This window comes from Lissotriton vulgaris, unplaced genomic scaffold (genome assembly GCF_964263255.1).
Source record: "Lissotriton vulgaris unplaced genomic scaffold, aLisVul1.2 SCAFFOLD_2097, whole genome shotgun sequence".
In the NCBI taxonomy this organism is placed as follows: domain Eukaryota; kingdom Metazoa; phylum Chordata; class Amphibia; order Caudata; family Salamandridae; genus Lissotriton; species Lissotriton vulgaris.
Genome location: NW_028243148.1, coordinates 134003 through 161483, shown reverse-complemented (window position 1 = coordinate 161483; position 27481 = coordinate 134003). Strand labels below are relative to the sequence as shown.

Here is a 27481-nt window from a genome sequence, read left to right as displayed (position 1 = left end):
TAATGGCCGACTAACTATGCAATGTTGGAAATGTCCAACTAATTATAACGTCCCTGAAATCGGTGTTTTTTTCAGTGAATATCTAAGGGTTTTTAAATGCTATTTCCCAACTATAATATCCCTGAAACCTATGTTTTTTTCAGAGAATTTATAAGGATTTTTTTAAATGCGAATTTCTAACTATGCCTACATAGGTAGGACATGTGCAGAAAGAGGAAGAAATGAGCAGAAATGAGCAAGAAAAGTGCAGAAAGAGGCATGAGAGGTGCAGAAAGAGGAAGAAAGGTGCAGAAAGAAGCAAGAGAAATGCAGAAAGAGGCAACAGAGGTGCAGAAACAGGCGTAGTTTGACTGTACCTTACAATAGACTCATACAAAGTAGCCTAATCACAAATGCTTCTCCCCAGATGTCTAACCCTCTTTTTTCTCTTGAAGGTTCACTATTAATCAACTGCTCAGAACGTTAGGCCTACCAAATATAAAACAGCAATCCTAAGCATCACTGTTATAAGTCTGACCAAGTTTGTGAAGGTATGCATGCGTGTCTATGCTTTTACCTAGTGACATGTTAAATGAAAATAAAAATACAACTACTTGAATACCTGTGTTTCAAACAGCATACTCTGTAATTTTGTGTAGAAAAAGGTGTATGCATTTCTTTCTGCTGACAATACAAGGACCATGTGTATTCAATAGTATATTTGAGGGGGATCTATAACACATATATACATAAAACAAGTTTGCCTGTGCAACCAAATGACAGAGCAGAACTGAGAAGATTTGACCACCTTTTTACTTTGTATATTAACAGCCTATGCCAATTTTTAATCAGTTAATGCGTGGATCTTCCACTTACTGATAAACGGCCAATTCCGGCGTTACTGTACGCAGATAGCACAGGCTTAATGGGGAGTACGCAAATTGGGTTCCAAAGATTAGTGACCAGCTTTGCCCCATATATGCAAAATTTGGGGTTGCAAGTGAAGTTCATAATGAAATGTGGATCAAATAGTACTAAATGCCATGATATTTGTATTAATAATACCAAGGTTGAGTGTACCAATAGATTTCCATACCTTGGCATTCTTTTTGATTATAAAGGGACATGGTCACATGCAGTTCAAGCTAGGAAAATGTGATTTTCCAAAGCTACCGCTGCCCTCACCAACTTTGCTAGCAAACAAGGCAGAAGGTCAGTCGTGGAACTAATACAAATTTACAAGGCCAAATGTCTTACAACTGCCATGTACAGCGCGGACATCTGGAGATATATGTTGACTCCCAGCCCCTGCAGCTGGACGAGAATGCCTTTGTCAGATATTTGTTGGCAGTCCCCAACAGTACGGCTACCTATATCTTCCACGCAGAGCTTGGGTTATCGTATATCTCCGACCTAATCAAAATTGAGCCAATTTTATTATGGCATAAAATCTGGGCTACAACATACACAAGTCTTAACCGGGATATCATTAATGACTGCTTAAAGCTCAATAGGGGCCCATGTATTGCTTGGTTAAATTAAATTAGGCTTATGGCAGACATTGGTTACCCTGTATATTTCACTGACCCGGGTAGCATCCCAATAATCCCGAGAAAAACACTAAAGGCTGAGTGCTTAACGCATCTGTAGTCAATTAGACTCTCAAATGAAATTGTTAAGTCCTCTGTCATGTTAAACCATCTGTTAATGTCATGCTATGGCACACAACCATATCTTGTGTATGTAAGCGGGAGTTATGACCGGATGCTGCTGACTCGTTTTCAACTGGGAATTTTCCACAGACTTACTAGTTTCCCTGTCATGAATGACTGGTCGAATACTCTTGGACAATGCTCATGCGACAACTTGTCCCAGCAGTCCACATTGCACACTCTTATTTTGTAAATTTTATGTAGTTCCCAGAAAAATATGGATTGTTCCCATATTGAAGACTTTGGGCCTTAGATAACGTCACCCAGCTTTCGTTACATTGCAACTTTTAAATTCTGAAGTGTTTACTAGCTCACTAGCAATGTATTTGAAATGTGGGATTACATTTAGAAAACCACTATGGAATATGAACCAGGCTTTCAACGCATGATTTATTTTATTGCAATTCTTATATTATGAAATTTCTAGCAGTTTCTAGTAAGGTATTTGTAAATGTGATCAAATTCAGAAAATAGTGAGTTACGAACCTGTTTTTTAATTGCGGATTCCACATTCTTTAGAACTATGTAATATCAGTATGATTTGATTTTTAGAATCATGTGTGACAACATTGTGCTTTCATGATTTATATGTTCAATCGAATAAAGCTTATTTGATTGATTGACCACCTTTGGAGAGGTTACCCGCGTTTTAACCTACCATCGTCAGATGCATACCACATGTAAAAATACATGTACAAGTAGACATATACCTCGGTCACGAGAGCACGCAGACCTTTAAACTCAACAGCTTACACTTCCCAATTTGAGTACAGAAAGGGCAAGAGAAGTTCAGAAAGAAGCAAGAGAGGGGCAGAAAGAGGGAACAGGGGTGCAGAAAGAAGCAAGAGAGGTGCAGAAAGAGGGAACAGGGGTGCAGAAAGAGGGAAGACCAGTAGAGAAAGAACCAAAAGAGGCGCAGAAAGAGGCAAGAGACGTGCAGAAAGAAGCAACAGAGGTAAAGAAAGAGGCAAGAGGGTGCAAACAGAGGCAAGAGACGTGCAGAAAGAGGGAAAAGGGGTGTGAAAATTTGCAAGAGAGGGGCAGAAAAAAGCAATAGCAGTGCAAAAAGAGGCAAGAGAAGTACAGAAAGAAGCTAGAGCAGTGCAGAAAGAACCTACATAGGTGCAGAAGGAGACAAGAGGTGTGCCAAAAGAGACAAGAGGTGTGCCAAAATAGACAAGAGGGGTTCTGAAATGTACAAGAGAAGTCCAGAAAAAAGCAAGAGCAGTGCTAAAAAAAACAGAGGTGCAGAAACAGACAAGAGGGGTGGAGAAAGAGGCAAGAGTAGTACAGAAAGAAGCAACAAAGGTGCACTGGGAGGCAAGAGAACTACAGAAAGAGGAAAGAGTTGCAGAAACAGACAAGGGCGGTGCAGAAAAGGGGAACAGGGGTGCAGAAAGAGGCAATTGAGGTACAAGTAGAGGGAAGAAGGGTTCAGAAAGAGGCAAGAGAAGTGTAGAAAGAAGTAACAGAGGTGCAGAAAGAGGCAAGAGGGGTTCCGAAATGTGTAAGACATGAGCAGACAGAAGCAACAGCAGTGCAGAAAGAACCAACAGTGGTGCAGAAAGAGGCAAGAGGGGTGCAGAAAGAGGCAAGAGAAGTGTAGAAAGAAGCAACAGAGTTGCAGAAAGAAGCAAGTGCAGTACAGAAAGAACCAACAGGGGTGCAGAAGGAGGGAAGAGGGGTGCAGAAAGAGGCAAGAGGGGTGTAGAAAGCAGCAAGAGCAGTGCAAAAAGAAACATAGGTGCAGAAGGAGGCAAGAGGGGTATAGAAAAAGGCAAAAGAAGTACAGAACCAATTAATAAAGGTGCAGAAAGAGGCACGAGGGGTGCAAAAAGAGGCACGAGGGGTGCAGAAATGAGCAAGAGAGGAGCAGAAAGCAGCAAGAGAGGTGTAGAAAGAAGCAAGAGAAGTGGAGGATGGAAGCAAAAGAAGTGCAGAAGTAGGAAAAAGAGGTACAGAAAGAGACAAGAAAATTGCAGAAACAAGCAAACGAGGTGCAGATAAAGGGAATAGGGGTGCAGATAGAGTCAAGAGAGGTGCATAAAGAATCAACAGAGGTGCAGAAAGAGGCAAGAGGGGTACAGAAATGTGTAAGAAATGAGCAGACAGAAGCAACAGCAGTGCAGAAAGAACCAACAGTGGTGCAGAAAGGGGCAAGAGGGGTGCAGAAAGAGGCAAGAGAAGTGTAGAAAGAAGCAACAGATGTGCAGAAGGAGGCAAGAAGTGCAGAAAGAGGCAAAAGAGATGCAGAAAAAGGCAAATGAGGTGCAGAAAAAGGAAAGTGCAGTACAGAAAGAGCCAACAGAGGTGCAGAAGGAGGCAAGAGCGGTGCAGAAAGAGGCAAGAGGGTGTTGACATTTGCGGTACAGAAAGAAGCAAGCACAGTGCAAAAAGAAACATAGGTGCAGAAAGAGGCACGAGGGGTACAGAAATGTATAAGAAATAAGCAGACAGAAGCAAGAGCAGTGCAGAAAGAACCAACAGAGGTGCAGAAAGAGGCAAGAGGGGTACAGAAATGTATAAGAAATAAGCAGACAGAAGCAAGAGCAGTGCAGAAAACCAACAGAGGTGCAGAAAGAGGCAAGAGGGGTGCAGAAATGTATAGGAAATAAGCAGTGCAGAAAGAACCAACAGAGGTGCAGAAAGAGGCAAGAGAAGTGCAGAAAGAGGCAAGAGAAGTGCAGAAATAAGCAAAAGAGGTGCAGAAAGAGGCAAGAAAAGTGCAGAAACAGGCAAAAGAGGTGCAGAAAAGGGGAACAGTGGTGCAGACAGAGGCTAGAGAAGTGCAGAAAGAACCAACGGAGGTGCAGAAAGAGGCAAGAGGGGTGCAGAAATGTGCAAGAAATAAGCAGACAGAAGCAAGAGCAGTGCAGAAAGAACTAACAGTTGCAGAAAGTCAAGAGTGGTACAGAAAGAGGCAAGAGAAGTGCAGAAATAAGCACTAGAGGTGCAGAAAGAGGCAAGAGAAGTGCAGAAAGAAGCAAAAGAGGTGCAGAAAGAGGCAAGAGAAGTGCAGAAAGAAGCAACAGGGGTGCAGCAAGAGGCAATAAGGGTGCAGAGAGGCAAGAGAAGTACACAGAGGCAAGAGAGGTGCAGGAAGAGGCAAGAGGTGCAGAAAGCGGGAAGAGGGTACAGAAAGAGGGAAGATAAGTACAGGAAGAAGCAAAAGAGGTACAGAAAAACAAGAGGTGCAGAAATAAGGGAGGTGCAGAAAGGGGAAAAGATGTGCAGAAAGAGGCAGGAGAAGTGCACAAAAAAAGAAGAAAGGTGCCGAAAGAAGAAAAATGCAGAAAAAGGCAAGAGAGACGCAGAAACAAACAAGAGTGGTTTGCACACCATTAGTACCAATTTACACCCACATTTAGCAATAAGTAACGGGTGACTATTTTATGTTTGCAAAGGACCTTTCACCAATCTATAACTCTTGCCACTGCATTTTTGGTAACGTTTGAGCAGTATGAGCAACAAACAAGTATTTTTTTGTTCAAATCTGTAGATTTTGCAGCAGATGATGGATTATGTGGTAAATGCAAAAAATGTAGAATTGTGCGAAAGTCAGTGCAGCCAAACAGTCGCATAATTTCAGTGGCCCTGCTCATACCACTGACTAGGTCCAGAAGTGCTCCTCAGTGGTACCTTTTTTTTTGTCTAATTGAGTTTATACTTTAGCTTCTATGGACATGAGGAAGACTAAACCTGGGGTTACCCCTCCACAACACAACACCGACCACCATACCACATAATTACTCTCCATAACACATGATCACACTCTACATAATACCCATACAATAAATACCACATACTTTCTAGCGACATAATTTCACTGCACAGCACATCACATAATTCCAATACACACAAAGTACATCCACTCCACTCCAAAAGTCATTAGTAAAAAACTTACATTTGCAACACCAATAGTTCTAAGTGTACCAAATGTGAGACCTATAACTTTGCAAATGCTTCTTTAACTACTAGTAGTGTTTGCAGAGTGGTGGTTAAAGGGGGCTGGGCCTCCGATCAGCGCTCAGGAATTCCGCTGCATTGGACTTACAAGAGGTACGAGGAGGGCCTCTTGGCCCCCAAAGTCCCTCAGGAGTAAAGTGGACTTCCACCCCCCAACCCGTAGTTTGCCAAGAGGCGTGTTTGTAGAGTGGTGGCGAAAGGGGCGTGCGGCCTCCAAATAAGTCTTAGCAATCGCACTGTGTGGGACTTACTGGAGGTATCAGGGGAGGTAGTTGGCCCCAAGAACATCCTTGGGGGCCAAGAACCCCTGCCATTATCTCCAGTAAGTCCCACACAGCAGGATTTGGAAGTTCTCATAGCAGGCCATGCCCCCTTTTTACACCACTCTGCAAACGCGCTCCCTGGCGCACTCTTGGATGAGGATTAAAGTCCCCTTCACTTGTGGGGGTCCTTAGGGGCCAACTAACCTACCAGTTACCTCCAGTACGCCCCACAGAGTGGGATTGCTGTGAGTTTGACAAGGACCATGCCCCTTTTCTCCACCACTCTGCAAAAGCGCCTCCTGGCGTACTCTTGGTTGGGGGATGAAGTTCCCATGCCTCCTGAGGGTCCCTGAGGGCCAACTAGCACTCGTTACCTATAGTAAGCCCCACACCACTGGATTGCTGAGTGGTGAGAGGCCACGCTCCATTTTTTATACCACTCTGCAAACACCTCCTGGCGCAGAGCTGCTTGGGGGTTATAGTCCACTTTAGTCCTGAGGTCCTCAGGACACAAGGGTACCTCATCAACCCTCCAGAAGTGCGCCAAGAGGCGCTTTTGCAGAGTGGTGTAAAAATGGGCGTGGCTTCATACCACCTCTCAGCAATGCCACTGTGTGAGTCTTACTGGAGGTCCCTGGTGGCCTAGTTAGTCCCCAGGGACCCTCAGTAGCAACGGGAACTTAATCCCCCAACGCAGACAATGCCAGGAGGTGACTTTGCAGAGTCAAGAAGGGAGGGGGCGGGGCCTCCGGCGCGTTACCATTTTTTAAATTTATTTTTACTTTAATAGGGGGGCTGGGAGCCCCCCTTCTCTTGTGCCTTTTGGGCCCATCCCCCAGGACCTGAGCCATTTCGTTTTTTTTTTTTTTTTTTTTTTTTTTTTTAAAGGAGGGAGTGCGAGTCCCCCATCCGGAGGCCGATTACGGCACAAGGACCCCATCCCGGGCCCAGACAAAAATTTATTTTTGGAAGGGGGCTGCGTGGCCCCTCTTCCCTGGGCCTCTCTTGGCCCCAGGGACCCCATCCCCCTGGCCTGGCTAGCTGTTCTCTTAAAATTTTTGGAGGGGGCCATATCCCTCCTGAGTCCAATTTTTGGCTGAAAGGTTCCCCATCTCAGGGGCCCGGCTTTATTTTTTTTTAACTAATAACAAAACAGAGGGGGTCCGCGGACCCTGGCGGCTCCTCGCATCCTGCTGGAGCCGGCACGGATTTTGGACAAGGGGAGCTGCAAACATGCAGCTCCCCTTGTCCAAAAGCAATTCTGCTTCGCTTCCAGGAAGCGAGAGCAGAAGTTTGCAATGATAGGGCGGGAGCAGTGCTCCTGCCATGCCATTCTAAACTGCAATGTCCCGGGAGTGGGCACTGCAGGACGTTGCTGGAGTCGGCCCTGGGGGGGTGGCAGTCCCCAGGGCCAAGGAGGGCCCAAGGATTGGGGCCGACCGACCCCCCCTCCCTTAGTGTTTAAAGCCCCGGAGAGGTGGTGGTCCCCGTGAGGCCCCCCCACCCATAATAAAGGATCGCTTCAGGGAGGTGGCGGTCCCCGGGGCTTGGGGGGCCTGCCAGGCTCCCACGTCCATAATAAAAGTCCCAGAGACTGAGGGGGGGGGGGGCGGTGAGGCCGCCACCCCCCCCCCTAATAAAGGATCGCCCCGGGAGGTGGCGGTCGCCGGGGCTCTGAGGGGGGCCACATGCCCCCCCACAATATTAATCCTACCCCGGGGAGGTGGCGGTCCCTGGGGCTGTGGTGGTCCCCGCATGCCCCCGCACAATAATTGTGCATTGCCCCCTGGACATGGCCCACCGAGGGCTTCTAGAAAACGAAGTGCTGGAGCCCACAATTCGTTTTTTGGGTTTTTTGGCGGGATTCACAAACTCAGCAGAATCCCCACGATTTTGGGGGGAAAAATGCTTTTTTGGGCCCTGGAGTCCCTGTGGGACACCCTGAGCAGGTCTAAGGGGTAAGGGTGTTTCTACCCTGCACCCTTTTCTTCATTTTTAACCTTTTTTCTTGTGACTCTGTTTAACTGATTAACAGTTTGTCTTGTCTGTGATCATACACTGATGTTTTGTTATAGTGGCAAGCATAAAACCCTATGTTAATATTGGATATTACGATGTCGATGTACACCATGATATATGTACCTATAAAAACAAACTTGCATTCCATGGTTTAATGTAACCAATGTGAGCCCCCTCCCCCTTCAAACCAGAGTCAGAAATAAGTTGTAGGCAGGCCCTACCTCCTAGCCCTGAGGCAAATGATTGACAGATCTAAGGTGGAGGGAGGGCACATAACCTATAGACAGAATGCATGCATAGGAAAGCCCAGATTGATCCCACAGGTAGGCAGCAACACCACAATCGTTTCAGGAGATTGGCCCCAATAAAATACGTTTGGCCAGAGGGGCGGACATTCTCAAGAACACCATGAAGTCAGATCCCACACTAAGTTAGAAACACACAGCCTATCAGAGCACAGCACGTACATTACACGCAGTGATCATGCGCTCTTCATGCCGAATATCTGGACACGTACCCACTGGCGCTCCAGTATGTTCACACAAGGACAAGGGCGACCTGCGCTTCTTATCAAACGCCCGGCTTCATGGCCCCATGACAGGGCCTAAATTATGGTTGCAAAAGAAATGCATAAATCATTTTATGATGCTTAATGTAAAGTATAAAAAGACGGACGAAACCAATGTGCTTTGAAACAGTTTTCAGACCCCGACTCTGTTGCTTGATCTCTCGGCCGCTGCGTTTAATTAAACAACTGTGCTTGTTGTGCCAAACGCCTCTGGTCTTTCATTTTATTAAAGGTACACTCACATTCGAGTAACACATACCATATCATTCATGAACCCCAACAAACACAAATAATCAACACAATGATTTTTACCTTTATAGCTCTTCACCACCTCTGGGCACTGAATCCTCAATTTGTTGCACCTGTAACACACAAATCATTTTAATATTAAAAAAGCAATGACAGCTACAGGAACAAAGGATGAACATCACATAAGACCTGTGTTTGAAGTAAGATTCAGTATTAAGAGTGGGAGTTACTGTTTATACACAACAGTCAAAGCTCTAACGATATCCAAAAGTACCTTTAACATCTTATGACAGGATATGGGGGCTCTAAGGCAGATGGCTCAGGGGGATCAGGGTGCATCAAGGGAGGCCGCGGAGGGCCAAGGTGTGTGTCTTAAGCACAATGGTTAGCTCAGCGCCCGCGTAGCTAGGTGGGGGCGAGGGGGGCGGTCCGCCCCAGGCGGCACCATTTTTGAGGCGGCAGCCGTCGCGCTGCACTGGAGGCCCGTTGCGCTGCTGCGGCCTTTAAAATGAATTTGGGATTCTTGGGAACGATTCACTGGAAGGAAGGAACACAGTGTCCCATAAATCATTAAGGCGGCCGCGGCCGCAACGGGCCTCCAGTGCCACGGCCGCGGATGTGCTGGGGTAGAGTGCGTCTGACGTCACGTGACGTCCGGAGGGAGAGAGAGGAAGTAGGCAAGTGGCAGCGGGTGAATCTGAGGCTGTGTGCTGCACGAGACTCAAGTGAGTCTCTCTCTCAATGGCACAGCCTCCCGACACGATGCGATCATCCGGCGATTATCATGGCGCAAAACAGATACTGCAGGCAGCTGGCGAGCTCAGTCAGCAGGGTGGCCAGCCAGGCCAGCATGGCGCCCGGGGGCCGCCCGGGATGAGGGGCCCACACCAGCAGGCGCAGCCAGCCTGGAAGAACTGGGCTGCAGCAGAGCGAGTCCTCCAAGAACTGTAAAAGTAAGTGAGTGATTTAGTCGACTAAGTAAGTCGGTGACAGTAACAGGTGGTTAGCACGTGGTGCAACTGACATCATGCATGCAAAAAAATATTGGTAGCAAGATAAAAAGTGGCATTAAGTGTATGTGGAAAGTAACCCTGTGGTAATGAGGTAGCACTGAGGTCGGTATAAAAATCTATATTTAGCAATGAGCAAGGCTGTGTAGATCATGGTACAAAATTATAAAACCTCACTCTAAAACAGCACTTTGTCTACAGAATTTGAAACCGAGAAGCAAGTGATCGTTGTTGTATTACAGAGTACGATTTCTAAGCAACATCACTTTCCATTCTCGGCATTCTATTTGGATATTTCCGAAGGTATGGGTTTTGAACTGCTGCCAGCAATGCGGTATTGTTGCCTGAAAACTAGGACTGGCTAAGGCGGTCTGTGTCATATGATTGGCCAGTTGTCAGTCAGCAAGAGCGGTTAACTTTTGTAGCCGCTTGTCCCATTGACATGCAAAGGCAGAAATGCTGTGAATGTAGGAACAGTGGTTCTGAGGAAAAAAGAAATAATAAAGGTTAGGCCATTCAGGAAGTGAGACATGCAGCAACTACGCAGAGAGGTAAGAACTGCGGAGGGAACCCTTCTGCATTATTACAGCCCACCCTTCCCCTTAGTCCTACAAAGCACTGTGTCAGGTACTCACATCCACTTGCCTGAAGCACCATGACCTATTACTAACTACATGAGTCATGATCTGAAAAAAATAATTTCACATAAAAAGCATCGATCTGCAGGGCTGCTCTGTCTGATCATCCTTCCGGAGTCAGTGAGCCTGAATCCTGGTGGTTTAGTTTTACCTCAGCAGTCACATGATTTATCACAGTAGCAGGCGCAGGGCTCTGTCTGAGTCTCATAAATTGTGTAATATCATGGTTATGCATTTGTTTACTGTACAGTCCGGTTACAGGAGGGAGCAATAGGGTTAGTGTCCTTCCATTTCTGGTGCTCTGCAGCAGTTTCAAGAAGTTCTTGGAGTTTGTTGCTCAAATGGCTGTAATTCCTGATATTTAGAAGTGTCCCTCGTCTTCATTGCATGATTTTTGCTCACGAGAAAGTGTCACTCATAGTCGTTGAAATGTCACTCATAATTTCACTCAAATTTTTTAAATGTCACACATGGCAATCTGAAACCTTGGCAGCTATGGCCGCCCAGACAGTAAAAGACTGTGTGCAATGCAAAGCCACGCTCGAGTCTGCACTTCTTGACGTGACCGGTTTCGGTGGGTAACTGCACAGTGCACACAAACGCGGGACTTACCTTTTGGCAATTTAATTGAAAGTCCTGCGTTTGCACTGTGCCTGCCTGCTGCAGTTAAAATTTAAAAGCGCTTTAGGCCCTGCATCAGCTGGAGCTGCTCCAAAGAGGCACTCTCACACCGAGCTGCTACGGTAGGGCCCTTCTTTTGCGCCCCTCGGTGTTCTCACTCACTTTAATACAAATGATTTACCATGATTTGGACCAAAGCATCTCAGTTCTAAAAACTCCATTAATTTTTGCTAATGTTGGAGTCCAGTGCAAGGCCGAGTCACAGTAGATTCATCCTAAAAATGTCACTGGCTGCTTAATTTGTTAAAGAATTAGTTGCGGGGCCCAAAGGTTTGCTCAGAAGCCCGTGGCCGGTACTATCGACAGCAGAGGCGCTGCATACCGCTGCGTTTTCTTGATACTAACGCACGCCTCTATAATCCACTGACAGACACGCCCTTCCTTTTTAAGTGACTCTATTTTCATCCCTACTGCCTCCCTATGCACTTATTTCCGTCTTTCATTTCCTCCTTTCTTTTTTCCCCCTCTGTGTTTTTTTCCTGTCTCTTGCTATGGATCACGGCATGCTGTGGAAAAGAAAGTGTTGCTCCCCAAAAATGAGTGCAGGTGGGCCACGCCTGCATCCGCCGCCTCGAATTAACCATGCTCCTGTAAAAAGTTAGTCGAATAGATTATCTGGGCCGTATTAATCATGACAGTAGAATCAATATATTTTTATGATACTGTGCCCCATCAAACCTTGAGAGTTGTTAACAAGGGCACGGGTAAGCACAGAAACACGGCTTTCCTTTTTTTTGTGTAAAAACTTTGCAGCACACCATGACACCAACCCCCTTCCAGGTGTCTTGGTGATTTCAAACCCACGAGCGAGACAGTGAGAAAAAGAACACCTTTCTTTAGATATGTTTGAAGTAAACAAGTATAGGCTGAAAGATCGACAGGCTTATGCAGTAATTTCATTCTTTTCAGGACGATGACGTAAGCAGAGGAATAGAAGGGGGTTCCCCACAGGGATTTGGATGGTCGGCAGGTTAAGGGGTTAAACAGAACAAAAGATCAGCAATAAGAACCCTGCCGAGTCACAATACACGTAAGCAGCACTGAACGGCACTTACATTATCAACCTTCATTGTATGACACGCCAAGTTTATCCAGCAAGACAAAAGTGTGCACTTTCTTAAAGGATATGTTCAAGCGCCATCAAGTAATTTGGGTCATCTGAAGAACTATTACGTGCTTGAACTTGTTCAAAACAAGGATATAGACAAACTAGAATCTGACATGATTTATTATCATTTAGATTTCAGATGATTGCCACATATTATAAATTAAAGGCAAAAGCAGATCGTTTTGTCGCTTTTAATAGTTTACTCCAAAATATGACGTTTCCTGTATACTTTCCTCTTAATACATTAACAATCTATACAAACTAAAATTGGGAGTTGCCGATTAAATACTATTAACAATGTAAGAATTTTAGTTGCGCTGTGCAATAGGGATTAAACACAGGGGGGCAGATTTATGATAACTGGCGCATCCCCAGGGATGCGCCAGTTATCTTGCGCCGCTGCTCCGCCACCCATGGTGCGCCGCATTTACAATGCGGCGCACCATGGGGCAAAAACACTGCAGATGCGTGACACATCTGTGCCGTAAAGGTGCTGCATTGCTGGAGTTGCGTCGCAAGCGCGACGCAGCTCCAGCAAGGCTCGGGGGTGCCCCATCTTTACAATGCTGCGTCAAGACCTACGCCTGCTTCAAGTAGGTGCAGGATTTTGACGCAGCATTGGCCTGAAAGTGACTGAGTGAAATCTTATAGATTTCACTCAGCCACTTTTGCGAGGCGCACCTGCCCCGGAACGCCCACCCTGCGCCGGAACGCCCACAAGTGGCGCAGGGCTTTACACTGTGACGCATCTGCCTAGATGCGTCACGTTGTAAATGGGTCGTAGGGATGCGCCACGTTTACTCCGCAGTTGCGTGACGCAAACGTGGCGCATTCCCAACATAAATCTGCCCCTTAGACAAGTTTAATTAAAGTAATCAGAAGCGTAATAGTTGCAACACACTGACAATAACTGAAAAGACACATGTTAAAATTGGGGTGCAACAGAGTAGTGTGAGATTTTCGGTAAAAGCAAAACTGACCAGATTCCAGCTTTGGCTGCCAATATTTTTTCAAACTCAAAAACAGAGCCTGCTGATGAGAGTCCAGAGAATTCATGAAATGCTTGTAGATCCAACTTTGTTCGCTATGTTTCCCATACATGTATGTGCATGTAACTTGCATGATCGAGGTAACTATTAGCAGCAATACTACGTGTCTCTCGGACATCTTTCAAGTGCTCACCGTCCTTTTTCCCCAGCACCCCCCCCCCCCCCAAGGGGCGGCAATCTGAGGGATAGCCCCGGGCGCCACAAGCTCTAGCTACGCCCCTGTAGCTCAGTGAGAACAGGGCTAACAGGTTACATCTGCTCCAGGTGGGGGTTGTTCTACAGACTTGATAAATTACTTATTGCTTGGGGTAATGTGTATTCCGACTACCACCCAACCACAACACTGCCACACTCAATCCACGCCATTGTAAACCTTTGCCATTTTCATTAAATAGCAATTAAAACACTTGAATTTTGACGACTAAAATACAAAAGAATAATTATTTAACATTATCTCAAAATGTGCGCAGAATCATTTCACTCAAAATTTCTCAAAAACTGTGCAATGACTTAGTAGATTTATTCTCCTCGAAAAACTACAACTGAACACCCACTACTCAACATTTTCAATCAATCACTTATACAAGTCACAGCCCAAGCAGCTTTCAAATTAGGATACTTTCTCCCTCTATTGTCAACTAAACCTCGGCTAAATCCTTCTAAATACTTGTAAATTGTATTCAGTCTTTTTAACCGGCAGCTGGCAAAATGATTGAATCCGCCGCAACAAAGCAATTCTGCATTTTCCCAGAATCTAATAACACCCGAGATTACACATTTCATTCAAACAGAAGCACCAGGAGTGTTATTCTTGCAGTGCTGATCACCTTAGATGGCTGCGGATGTCGACAGTGCCAATGACGTAACTTTATTACATCAGCGGCATTCAACACTGCCAACCATTATCTACTGATTCAGAAACTTCATGAAGCCAGTATAGGTGGGACTGTGGTCAAGTGGTCCATCTCTGTTCTTTCTGGTGGAATCCAAGGAAGAATCTCTAGGTCCTTTTCTGACCATCTTTAAATCATCTGTGTGTCTGTATGATGGTAGCCCGGAATCTACCAATCTCACAGAATTATAAATTACATGTGAACTGACGGTACACAAATGTTGATTAGATTTAGTGGTCGGTGTGGCAAGAACCTATTACTTTCGATAATGCATGGGCCACCAGACACCGGCAAATCAGACTTTCTGATCACTGGCAAATGCTCCTCTCTGTTGCACTTCTCTCCGTGATCTTCCAATTTGGTTCTTTGTCCCACCCCATGAAACTCGGTAAAATGCTTGGGATTCTATATGAGTGCCTTAATACAGATGGATACTCAAGAATCTGCTTTTACCTCCATCTGACCTTCAGTGGAGTCTGCAGTCACTGCACAGCAAGATCTGCACTGACTGGCTTCAGACTGGACTATTGCAATCAAATCAACTCTGCTGCAGACATCCCAAGCAATTCAAAACCAAGGATCCCACATATCACCCAATCATTGTCAAGTTACCCCTCTTTGAGGTCTCGTCCTAGATTTCCCTTGCAAACCAGCATCACCTTCACGGTGCTCTGCATATTCCATCAAACATAACAAGGTACCACCCCTAATACCCTTGTGGTCGCGGTTCCGCTTTATGGAAATATTGGTTTGCTCATTCATATCTGTCAATGCATAAAAACCTACTCTCCTCCATTTACCTAAAAATTATGAATTATTCCCACATTTAGAAAAAGTTGTAAAGGAGGTTGTGCTTTTCATGTTTTGCCCCAAAGCTTTGGAATTTCTTTCATTACATCTTAGCTCTGTCCCTTCACATTTGTGCTTCAGACAACCTAAAAAAAGCTGCTTTTTAGCCAATTTCTTGGCTAACTCGTCAGCCATCTCTTCTTCATAATAGTTCCTGTAGTGTCTTGTGTATTATTGCGCGTAGGTCCACTATGGTCACTGACGGACTCCATAGTCTAGTGATGTAAGTGATTGGGTGTGGTTGATAAAATTAATGATGCAGTATGTTTCAGTTAGAGGTTAGACTCTGAGGAATAAAGACGTGTAATACCAGGCTCTGTGTGTGGTTTAATTCTTTTACATGTTACTGGGCTGGGGAGGAGATTATTACTGGTGACGAGATAGCAGATACGTCAACCCCGCAACCCGAAGAGTCGAGAGTGCTCTCCCAGAGAGTTTGCCAAGGTTCTTCAAACTGGTCGTGCGTGCCACATGTGCCTCAGTCGAAGTGACAATCACTGTCTGGCGTATGTGGAGTCAAAGAGCAACTCTAACCAGTGTAGAAGGTAAACGCCTTATGCAAAAGTTCATTTGTCGTAGATCAGAAAATTGCTAAAACGACAGAGATAGGAGGTAAGATGCCAGAACCTAACAAGGAGTGGTCATTCATACAGAACACTAACGCTAAAGGCAGTGACAACCAGGTTGTCAGGATCTACCAAACGCGCCTACCTAACCATTGAACTACATCTCCCAGAATTCCTGAGAGGGGGCGTGGCACTATATAGGCAGGGCAGACCCTCTACACTTTGTTCGTGATTTTGTTCAACAGCAGTGTTTGTTGGTGACTTGAGAGGTGTGCTGTGTTGGTCTCCTCTCTGGAAGTATCAGAGAGGGTTTAGTTCCTGTTTCCTATTCGTTATCAGCGCGAAAGGATTAGGAAACGCGCTTTGGACTAAAGTGTTTTGGGATCTCTCCTGTAGCGCGTGGAATGCGCTCTGTCTGGTTGTATTTTCCTGGAGTTCCTGTTGTCTTCATCGTGTAGGTGGCTGGAGGAAGATTCGAGCGGAGAAAGAACGGACTGGGACTTCGCTGCTCAAGTACAGTGAGTTTCGAGCAGCGCGTGTCTTTTAACGCGTTGTTTCACCAGTACTGAAGCGTTCTTCACAGGCGGCATTCTGTTAACCGGCAAAGGGTATTTAATGCGCAAAAGAGTTTCGCATTTGGATTGATTGTTTTTTCTTGGAATTCTGTGAGAACGGAGTATAGCGGGTTTAACCCTACTGCTTACTACCGTTACGAAGCGAGTCACTAGTGTCTTCCGAATTAAGTGCCAAAGCGGAAGGTAGTGGGGGGGGGAACCTACACCTTGCCGTATTTGGAGTGGAAATATTAAAGAACACTGTGTTGTGGAATTGAGAGCAGAAGACGGTAGTAGGATGCTACGTCTTACCGTGTCCATAAAGGATTGAATTGGTACATTCTTAAAAGGAGAACTAGTTTCTCAGGAGACGGACTTTGTTTTGGATTCACAAAGGTTGTGGGATATGCACACGTTTATTTTTTGAGCACAGTTCTAACACAAGGCAGGGTATGTACAAAACCACTAGAGAGTATTGAATCTTGGTTCTGTGAGATATCTGATAGTAACCGGTGTTTGTGTTCCTTAGGGACTAGTGTGGCAGTTATCAATATTCAAGATACAGGGAGGAGGTGGAGCGCACTTCTTCTGTAAAGGTGAATCTCTATTCATACATAGTGAGAAGGAAATGAGAGTAGGATTTCCCTGTGAACACTTATAACCTGTATGCTTGTTCTTTTGTCTTTCAGCTATCCCTTCCCTGCAGTCCCTTTCCGTCCCCTCCTTGTTTTGTTTCCTTTTTTCCCTCGCCTTATCACTCAAACACGCTGTGTTGTTAGTACGAGCGTGTTGGTGAGATCGGGAGGTGGAGTTGTATGTGCATCAATCGGATCCTGCAGCGTGGAGTCTGACACAGGTACTGAAAGAGCAACACACAGTGATTGCACAGTGCAAAATAACACTGCGATCAGAAATAGATAGAGGGGCAGAAGTGTTAAAAGGCAGAGGAGGAATACTCTAGAGCCAGAACTCAAGAGCTCCTCTGATGGGTACAACAAGCTAGACCCTGTATAGAGACCATCCGCCCAGCCCTCTTATAAGAGTTGGTCAGCACCGGAATCCTGGGGAACCACTGTAAATCTTGTTATCATTCCTCTAGAACCGTGCATGGATTACTACACAACCTCGGTTACTGCAAACTCCATCATCACTGCTCTAGAACTTTGAAACACAGACCCCTCAAAAAATGTATCCGCGGCCCAGTGGTCATCTCTGTACATTGAAAGGAACCAACGCCATTGATTATTCTCCATCCACTTTTGACATTTGGGTAAGATGGATATACTTCTGTGTTGTGTTACTTCTTCTCGTTTCCATAAATGCATAATATATATATATACATATATATACATATATATATATATATATATATATATATATATCTACTGGCGGTTGCCAGTAGGTATATATAGTTAGGATTTTTTCTCTATGGAACTTTTGAAAATACTATGTCTAATAACTTTGTCATTTGTGGACGGAATCGGCTGAAATTCAGGAAAATGGCACATTTTGTTTCTGATCAGCCCCTGAAAATTTGGGGGGGGGGGGGGGGGGGGGGGGGGGGTTTCGTCAAGGGGGGGCCGAGAAAAAAGGGGGGTCCCAAAACGCATTTTTCCCATGTTAATTTCCATAGGGCGTTTGGCCTCACTTTTAGCTCGAACGGCTGAATGTATTTACACGAAACTTGGCAAAATTGTAGGGACTGTTAGCCCGATGTGCCTTTGCTGGGTCTCAATATATGTGCTCCAGTGGATTTTGAGAAATTAACGTTTAAAAAAACAGATATATCTGTGACAGCGTCCTGGATAGCGCACTAGATCGCGTACTTTTCGCGTAACGGAGCTTTGCGAAGCGAAGCTGATTGGCTCTCCGGTGTCTGTCAACATTCTAAACAGTCCGGAGCGGCCGCCATCTTGTCTCTCGGTAGGATCGAGAGACAAGAGGAGGAGAAAAACGAAGGGGGAATTTAATGAAGGGGGGCAAGGTAGACCCCTCTTGACCCCCTAGGAATGATGTTGGGGTTATTAAAGGGTCCCGTGGGGAAAATAAAAAAAAATTGATTTTTCACGGTAGAAGCGCTTACCGGTTCGCGAACCGGGACGCAAACTGGTAGCGAAACGGGAATTCGCCATTTTGTGTTTCGGTTTAATTAAATTACAGGGTAAAAGGGGGTACGGGAGACGTATCCTGACCCCTTATGTTTTCTGAGGGTGGCTGAGGAGGCTCATATATGTTGATACATGTCTTCCAGCAGCTGTGCGTGAGCGTTTTTTTTTGCTGCGTGACGTCGGTTAACGTTCGATTCGATGGAAATCAGGAACTGTTGACCGCCATTTTGTCACTGCGAGTAAATATTTTGTTAAAAATAATTGTTATAAATTAATCCTTATTGATAAACATTGTCTGCGCCATCTTGCCTTTTTTGCAATGCCACACTTTTGTTGAGCACGGCAGCCATTTTAGATGCCTTGACCAGACCCACTCTCTGCATGCCGCCGATCCTCAGCATGGCTCCCCACCCTCGCAAGCATCTCCCCCACGCACTGGTCACCCCCGCTCCCTCTCTCATGCATGGGCCAGAAATCTTCTCCCATCTGCGCTGTTCTTCTCTGAGAATCACACCCTGTGCCCGCCCGACACCTCCCTTTCACCCTATTCACTACCGCACCCTCTGACACTCTTCTTCCTCTGTGTTCGATTGTCCAGGCCGGTCCCAGGCTATCACCTAGCCCTGCAGATGTAGTTTATGGCCCCAGCTGTAAAGACTCACCCCTCTTTAAAGGAGTTACAGTAGATCAAGGCCCCCACCCGATGAGATCCGTCACACCGCACGCGTTCCTACTATCTGATAACCATCCTGTATTGTGCTTGGGGAGGGGATTGTCACTGTGAGGGTGTGTGGGTCCGAGCCTGAAGCGGAAGATTCCAGGGATGCCTCTTTGTACATCAAAGTTTTTACAATTATGTGTCACATTAAAAATATATAGCAATCCAACAAAGTAGTAGGATTATAAAACTTTAATAATTTATAAATATATACAACGCAACAAAAACAGTAAATACATTTAAACATTTTTTTTTAAAACAGAAGAAACAATGGTCAGTAGCTGTGTTTTGTGCGAATAGTCCCAAGGCAGCACAACGTGCTGAGTTCTGGACGGCACCCAGGTGATGTTACCTGGGTGCCGCACTGGTTTTTGGTATCCTACAATGCAGCTCCGAAAAACGGCGTGGGGCGTTCCGTGGGGTGCGGGGGGAGGCCTCGTCAGTAGCGGTCTGTTGTGCGAATAGTCCCAAGGCAGCAGAACGCGCTGAGATGTGGATGGCACCCAGGTGATGTCCAGTAAGTTGCCGCACTGGTTTTGGTATCCTACAATGCTGCTCCGATAAACGGCGTGGGGCGCCCCGGGGAGGGGGGGGGGGAGGGAGGCGGCGTGAACGGGCCTCCCCAGGTGGAGCCTCGTCTGCTGTAGTGGGGCGCCCCTTTACCGTTTCAGTTGCCATTCCGCCCGCTTTTGGTACACTGTGCCAAAATCCGCCATTCAGCTGAGTTGCGCCCACTCTTGCGGTTCAGCGATAGGCGGCTGCTACAGGACTCTAAAAATGGCGGCAGGCTCTTTCCTTTTTGGGCCTGGTCCACTAAAATGGCCCTGGGACACCTTGGAACTCGGACGCTTGTCTGCTAGGTCTTGGACCCCATTCTCGAAAGCGTCCCCTGAGCCTTGAAGATTCGACAAAAGTCTTGGGGGCCCCCCCCCGACTCCTGCAGGCTTCCGGTGGGGAGCGGCTGCCATGATTGCTCGCGGAATGACCACGACGGAGCCACGAGATGGTGGTGCTTTCATGCTGACGCCAGCTTCAGTCTGAAACATCTAGAAACAAGGTGGGGCTTTCATCGTTTGGGAAAAAAAAAGTTTTAATCCAATGAAAAGTGTTATTTTTAGGTCATATGATCAAGCCTTCCATCATTAGGAAACCAAAAGTAAAATGAACCAATGAAAAGTTTTATAAACAAGTCACATGACCTGTTATGCGGCATAGGGCTATAAAAAGCGTAGAAAATCCGTTGGCACGTGAGGCGGCGTCAGTAGCGGACCGATGTGCGAATAGGCCGAAGGCAGCACAACGCGCCAAGATCCGGATGGCACCGAGGTAGTGTCCAGCAAGTTGCCGCACTGGTGTGGCCATCCTACAATGCTGCGCCGAAAGTCGGCGTGGGGCGCCCCGTTGGCCTGTTTGAGGATCTGACTGCATTGGAAAGCAATGTGATGCTGTGCGTCGCCCCCAAGATGGAGGCTCCTCGGCTGCAGTGGGGCGCCCCTTGGTGTTTCACTCGCTATCCAGCGGCTACAGTAGGCCGAAGGCAGCACAACGCGCCGAGATCTGGATGGCACCGAGGTGGTGTCCAGCAAGTTGCCGCACTGGTGTGGCCATCCTACAAAGCTGCGCCGAAAGTCGGCGTGTGTTGCCCTGTTGGCCTGTGAGGTGGTGTCAGTAGCGGACCGATGTGTGAATAGGCCGGAACCAGCACAAGGCGCCAAGATCCGGATGGCACCGAGGTGGTGTCATAGTTGAGAGTTCTGAGCAGTGCTTGTAACACTGTCTGAAGCTTATTTGCACCTGCTGCAGTTTCACTATTGCCCTGGTGTGGCCAAAGATCGCCCATGACATAGGCGGCCGGCTCCCGGGGTCCGGCGGAACTTTTTTCCTTTTCCTTTCTGCATCTTGTCCCACAATCCGTTTGACCTGAAGACACGACCAGGTCCCTGAATGTGTGCAGGGGGACGCTATTGATTGAATCAAAATGGCGGCTTCACACAAAGCTGACTCAAGCGTTGCTGCTGATGCTATACAGACAAAAACTGGTTTTCAGTTTGTACATTCTTCTGCATTTTTCCATCCAAGGCTGGTTGAGAGTTTGTAGAACAATGGTTTCAGATTTTCAACATACTACTCTTCAACATTCTTCCTAAATGTAACAATGTGAGACTCACTAGGAGAACGGCTGTTTATCTTTCATTTCAAAATGCTGCCTTCAATATTTTCTGAATGGAAGACACCACAAGGCGCTGAGATCCGGTTGGCACCGAGGTGGTGTCCAGCAAGTTGCCGCTCTGGTGTGGCCATCCTACAATGCTGCGCCGAAAGTCGGCGTGGGGTGCCCGAAGGGGGGGGGGGGGGGGGGGAGGGGGCGCAAACGAGCCGAAATATAGTTATGGTAATTATACCATGCATCGTCATATGGAGAGGTGGCACCGATTAATTATAGTGCTGCACAAATGAGAGATTTGGTGGACAACCCCCGACCTGCCAGTACATTCACCAATGAAGTGGCACTGACAGCATTAGAGGCAAGGGAAACGGTCCCAAATATTCAGAAGAACTTTGGAAAGATTAAAATGACATGTTTAGATTGTGGCAAATTAATTTCATGTGGACAGATGAGTGTTACTCTAATAAATAGAGCTTATGAACATTATCATAGTCGATGGTTGGTGGAGACATTTTGACTATATCCTGGACCTGCCCGGCCTCGCCCAAAATGGCGCCGGTATAAATGGGACTCGTAACTCCTTGTTGTGTACTGGTTGCACAACCTTGATATCACGAGATACGTATGCAGTTTTGAAGCACATGGCGGGCGGGGACGAGAATTGATTGAATATTTCGACATCCCTATTGATATTAAGTTCTGATGTGTTATTGATTACTGTAATATTGAAAGTTCGAATTAACGTCACCCATGGTACTTGCCCGCAAATGTATATCTAGATAATTTTATTGTAAGTGGCCCTGTCGTATTTTAATTACAAAATGTACGTCCACCGATTCCGCAACTGTTAGACACCTTTGTTCTTGCAACCTAATGGCCCGCTCGTTACGTTCCTCTACAGTGTAAATGTCTCCTCATCATATACGATTCCAGTTTGCGCCGTGGCCGGCCCACGTGGTTATAGGCCCGTATTTGTATACTGACATTTTCACAATAAAGGTTTTTAAAACAAAACATGGTAGTAGTATTTACATTGGTAAAGTTTTTAATTTTAGTCACTGTTTTCGAATCAGTAAAAGGCATGTGAAATAAAGCAGTCCAATTACATGACGGATAAAAGGTATAATACGCAGGAACGCAGTAAAGATAAATGGTCAAGGGCTGTTGTGTTTTCTACTCCTGCAACATAAAGTGATCGATAAGAATCTGATATTCAGGCGTATCGGCGACTAAGACAGCAGTCCGAGCCTCTTTTGCTCAACGGCTCCGTCATGGGACGAAGAAACGCCCTTTTTCTCGAAAAAGGAATATATTTTACTTGCAGGACAGTTGTAAATTTTCCAGGAAAGTACATTAGCCTGGAACATTATAACATATATGTTTAAGAAAAAATAATGTTCGAAAGCAATAAAAAGCGTAATTTTTAGGTCATATGACCAAGCCTTTCATCATTAGAATAACAAAAGTAAAATAAACAAATGAAGTTTTATTAACAAGTCACATGACCGGTTATGCTTACGTTACGCGCTGCGCGCCGCGCCCCGGATCGCTTCCGGGAAGCTGCGCTTCGCGCACCGGAGCACTTCCGGGTGCGCTAACGCGGCGTGTCATATAACGCATTACGCGACAACGTAGGTCCAGAATATAGTCAAAATGTCTCCACCAACCAGCGGTCGGAACACAACCCCTTTCAGCAGTCTAAAAAGTTCTGTTAAATGACAACAGAAGGGACAGGCAACAAGAACCATCAGTCAAAGAGGGGAGGGCAAGTTCTTCTCTACCGGGTCACGTTGGGGCGCTACCGGAACTGATCGAATTAGTAGTCTACAGTGTTTCAGGATGTTTCAGACTGAAGTTGGTGTCAGCATGAGAGCAGCACCATCTCGTAGCTCAGTCGTGGACATTCCACGAGCAATCATGGCAGCCGCTCCCCACCAGAAGCCTGCGGGAGTCGGGGGCCCCCAAGACTTTTGTCGAATCTTCAAGGCTGAGGGGACGCTTTCGAGAATGGGGCCCAAGCCCTAGCAGACAAGCGTCCGAGTTCCAAGGTGTCCCAGGGCCATGTAGTGGACCACGCCCAAATCTGAAGAGCCGGCCGCAATTTTGAGAGTCCTGTGGCAGCCGCCTATCGCTGCATCGCAAGAGCGGGAGCAATTGAACTACATGGTGAGCGAGACGCTGTAGTCGCAAGAGCGGGCGGTAAACAGCTGAATGGCGGAAGAGGCACAGTGTAGCAAAAGCGGGCGGAATGGCAACTGAAACGGTAAAGGGGCGCCCCACTACAGCGTGTCTTCAGGTCAAGCGGATTGTGGGACAAGGCCCAGAATGGAAGAGTCATCAAAAGGCAAAAAGTTCCGCCGGACCCCGGGAGCCGGCCACCTATGTCGGGGGCGTTCTCAGGCCACACCAGGGCAACAAGACTTGGGGAGGGGGTCGATGCCAAGCGTCTTCTCCCAGTCCGCGCCATCACACCGCCCCTCGGGGGCCTCCGTCAAGCGGTTTAGGGAGGTACCGTATCACATTGTTTTCAAATGCAGTCAGGTCCACAAACGGCCCCCACTTACTTTGAGAATAGTGAAGCTGCAGCAGGTGCAAATAAGCTTTAGACAGTGTTACAAGCGCTGCGCAGAACTCTGAACTATGGCACCCAACATCCAGGACTTATGTTATTTGTGCAAGGCAGTGACATCGAAGCAACTCAGGGACCAAAACCATGGACGTACACTCATGTATAAAATCTTACTATTGATGCTTGACTGAGGCCAAGGAGATCAGAGTGCATGAGTCTCATGCTCGATCGATTGAGCTAGCCGGATCGGGCAACAAAAAGTAAAAAATAGTTATGTAAATAGTTATTTAATAAAATGTTTTACCCTATTACTTTGCTGGTGTGTTGTATATATTTATAATATTTGCATAGTGTTTGTCGTTATTTTGGGTGGGGTGGGTGGCAGAGCTGAGCTGTCTTGCAGCCATCATCGTGTGGAGCTCAGTTCATCTCACTAGTTTTGTATTTCTCATGAGGGGTTGTTCTTAATGTTTCTATTTTAGCGAGGCCAAAAAGAGATCCCATTAGTGGCCTACTGATTTTGCTCGATTCCTTTTGTTTTTTTAAACAATTTTTCACTATCTGCATAGACTAAACAGAGTATTGCGACTCTGTGCTTGTTTGTAAATAGAGAATGAACCAAAGAAAACCAATTCTAAAACAGTAAATACTTGGATAACAATCAATCAAATGGAGAGAGAAGCAGGCACGACGGATTACAACGGGGGCAAAGGCCTGCGTTAACTACCCTTCACTATCTGCAAAGAGAGAGTACTCCTAAGAGAAAAGCGGGGGGGGGAGGGGGGGGGCAGCGTTCAAAGCACATCAGCGTGCATAAACACAAAAATGTGTTTACCTATCACGTACTTGACATTTGACAGCTTTTGATATTTGCTATTAAAAAACCATTGAAATTCACTGAAAAAACCATAGGTTATAGACCATATATAGTTAGGAATTAGCATTTACAAAACCTAGAAAATTCACTGAAAAAACAATAGGTTATAGACCATATATAGTTAGGAATTAGCATTTACAAAACCTTAATTTACTCGCACAAAACCATAGAAATTCAAATATATAGTTAGTTGCAATAACTATATATCGCGCACCCGCAATCCACTGCTGATGATGTCACATATTACATCATTCATGACATGGTCAGTGACATCACTGATGACATCACTGATGTCATCTCACATGACATCACTGATGACATCTCAAATGACATCACTGATGACATCTCAAATGACATCACTGATGACATCATTCATGTGATAATACGATGAAGCTCTTCAGACTCTAATATAACCGTAGATCCACTCAGTGTAAACAGACACTCACAGACTGTCACTCATCCATGGAGTTACTCACACACCTAGTCAGTCATGCAAAGTATCAATCACACCTCCATTTCCTCAACTATACAGTTAAACACACCTTACTAATTCAAACATATTCTAACACATATTTACTCTCTTATACAATCTCTCATACAAGTTTACAATGATTCATAAAGCCACTCTCACATTCACTGGCTCTTATGTTCATTTATTTATATATGTCTACTCTCACATGGACTGTGTTTTACATATGTACTTACTTTGACATGTAGCACTGAGATATACATTCACTCACCAATACACTCATGCACACAGTCAACCGCCCATGCAGCTGTTTCCACATGCACTTTTGAACCCATACATCTAGTGAATCAACTGCTCACACATCTTTGCACAGAGACATACACCTCCCAGCCACTCATACACATACTCAGTCTCCAATACAAATACTTGGGCAACCAATGAATATCCCATATAGTTACTCATATAGCTACTGATTAACACATTCAGCAGTTTACAGAACAATAGACATAATGATGCACAAATTAAGACAGTTTAGTCACTAACCCATGCACTCAGTGAGACACATTTAATCACTCTCTCATACAGTCAGTCATGCACCGACTAAATTTTTCATCCAGACACTTATACATCCACTCATTCTTCAATATGTAAAACATATTTAAACACACAGTCACTGGATGATGTCATCAGTGATGTCATGTGAGATGACATCAGTGATGTCATCAGTGATGTCACTGACCATGTCATGAATGATGTAATATGTGACATCAGCAGTGGATTGCGGGTGCGCGATATATAGTTATTGCAACTAACTATATATTTGAATTTCTATGGTTTTGTGCGAGTAAATTAAGGTTTTGTAAATGCTAATTCCTAACTATATATGGTCTATAACCTATGGTTTTTTCAGTGAATTTTCTAGGTTTTGTAAATGCTAATTCCTAACTATATATGGTCTATAACCTATGGTTTTTTTCAGTGAATGTGAATATATATATATATATATATATATATATATATATATATATATATATACACACATACATACATATACACACACACACATATACCTATCTATATCTATACTTCCTCCATATACTGATTCAAATGGTCGGCCATTTTGGAACATTTTGGACGAGAAAGCGATAGGGGATTGAGAGCAAGGCAGAGAATGAGAAAGGAAAATAAGAGTTACAGTGAGAGCAAAAAAAGGCGGTCATCTCAAAATTTGGCAGACTGAGCACTGCTGGGATGCGGAGGCGATGTCCATCCTTCCGATGGACACTACTCCGCCCATTAAACCCTAAATCAAGCCATAAGTTCCCAATGATTCCCTGGAGAGTGGAGAGGACAAACCAGCTCAGCTCATATATGGCTACTTCTGTACACTAACAATGCCGCTTTGACGAACTGTTTGGAAGGCAAGCACATCTTTTACTTCCTTTCAGCTGTGATCTGCACAAGGCGAGTTGGCCTGGTCACAGCACCCAGACCCGAGAAATGGACAATTACCTTATCTGCCTTATTTACGTGAAAAATTATCAAAATGGAGTTTTAGAATAAAAATTAGCGATCAAGAACAAATTAGTTAGCAGTAGCATTAAACAGTATTTAATCTTGTAAGCCTTAAGGCTATCACTTTCACACACACAATATAAACACAAACACACACTTCATGTTGACATTCAGTCGGCCTGGCTTGTATGAAACGTGTATTTTTATACAAAAAGTTCGTCCACACATCAACAATGAGTGTGGATTGACACTGTCCCTGCCTGGACTTGAATCCAGTTTTTTGTCCTGGAAACTCAATGGTGTTATCTGCCTCCCTAGAAGCCATCTATGATTAGCTGAAGTGGTTCAAGACCCCCTAGGCCAATCCACGGAACCAGTTCCCTTTAACTACTAAACTCTACAAATGAAAGGGCTGATAGAACCGAAGAGTAGAAACAAGATAGCAATAGCTGCTGCAGCTGAACTGCCAGCCATCTGGTCCCCAATACACAGACCAATTAACTAGAGTCAGCTTCCGATCAGATGGCCCGGACCAGCCACACAGGAGCTACCAACCAGAGTGCCAGGGCACACAGGAGCCCCCAGAGTGCCAGGGCACACAGGAGCCCCCAGACTGCCAGGGCACACAGGAGCCCCCAGACTGCCGGGACACACAGGAGCCACCAACCAGAGAGGCAGGGCACACAGGAGCCAAGCAGAGTGACTATGCACACTAAGGTCAGAAGTCACGTTTCCACGACTATGGTCAGCCATCTGGCTCACCAGACACAGACCAGGTGGCTGAAGGCCTGGCAGATTGGTTAGCAGCGCTTACAGTCCTGACCTGAGTGCCTTTGCCCACTGGAGCTGTTGACCAGAAGGCTCAAGACCCTAGCGCCACTGATACACATTATTTTTGATGAACTGTCGAAGGCTAGTGAATCCTGACACAGCCTTACTCTTGTAGTACTAGAA

The 27481-nt window shown here is 45.7% G+C and overlaps 1 protein-coding gene across 1 annotated transcript in view; it reads right to left on the bottom strand.

The window, feature by feature from the left end:
• The window catches only part of LOC147668691 (zinc finger protein RFP-like), a 191218-nt gene that overhangs the window by 29865 nt on the left and 133872 nt on the right, over positions 1-27481 (bottom strand). The window contains exon 5 of the mRNA XM_086948510.1: positions 8820-8869. Coding sequence (XP_086804636.1) covers positions 8820-8869 — 50 coding nt within the window. The remainder of the gene's footprint in view (positions 1-8819; positions 8870-27481) is intronic.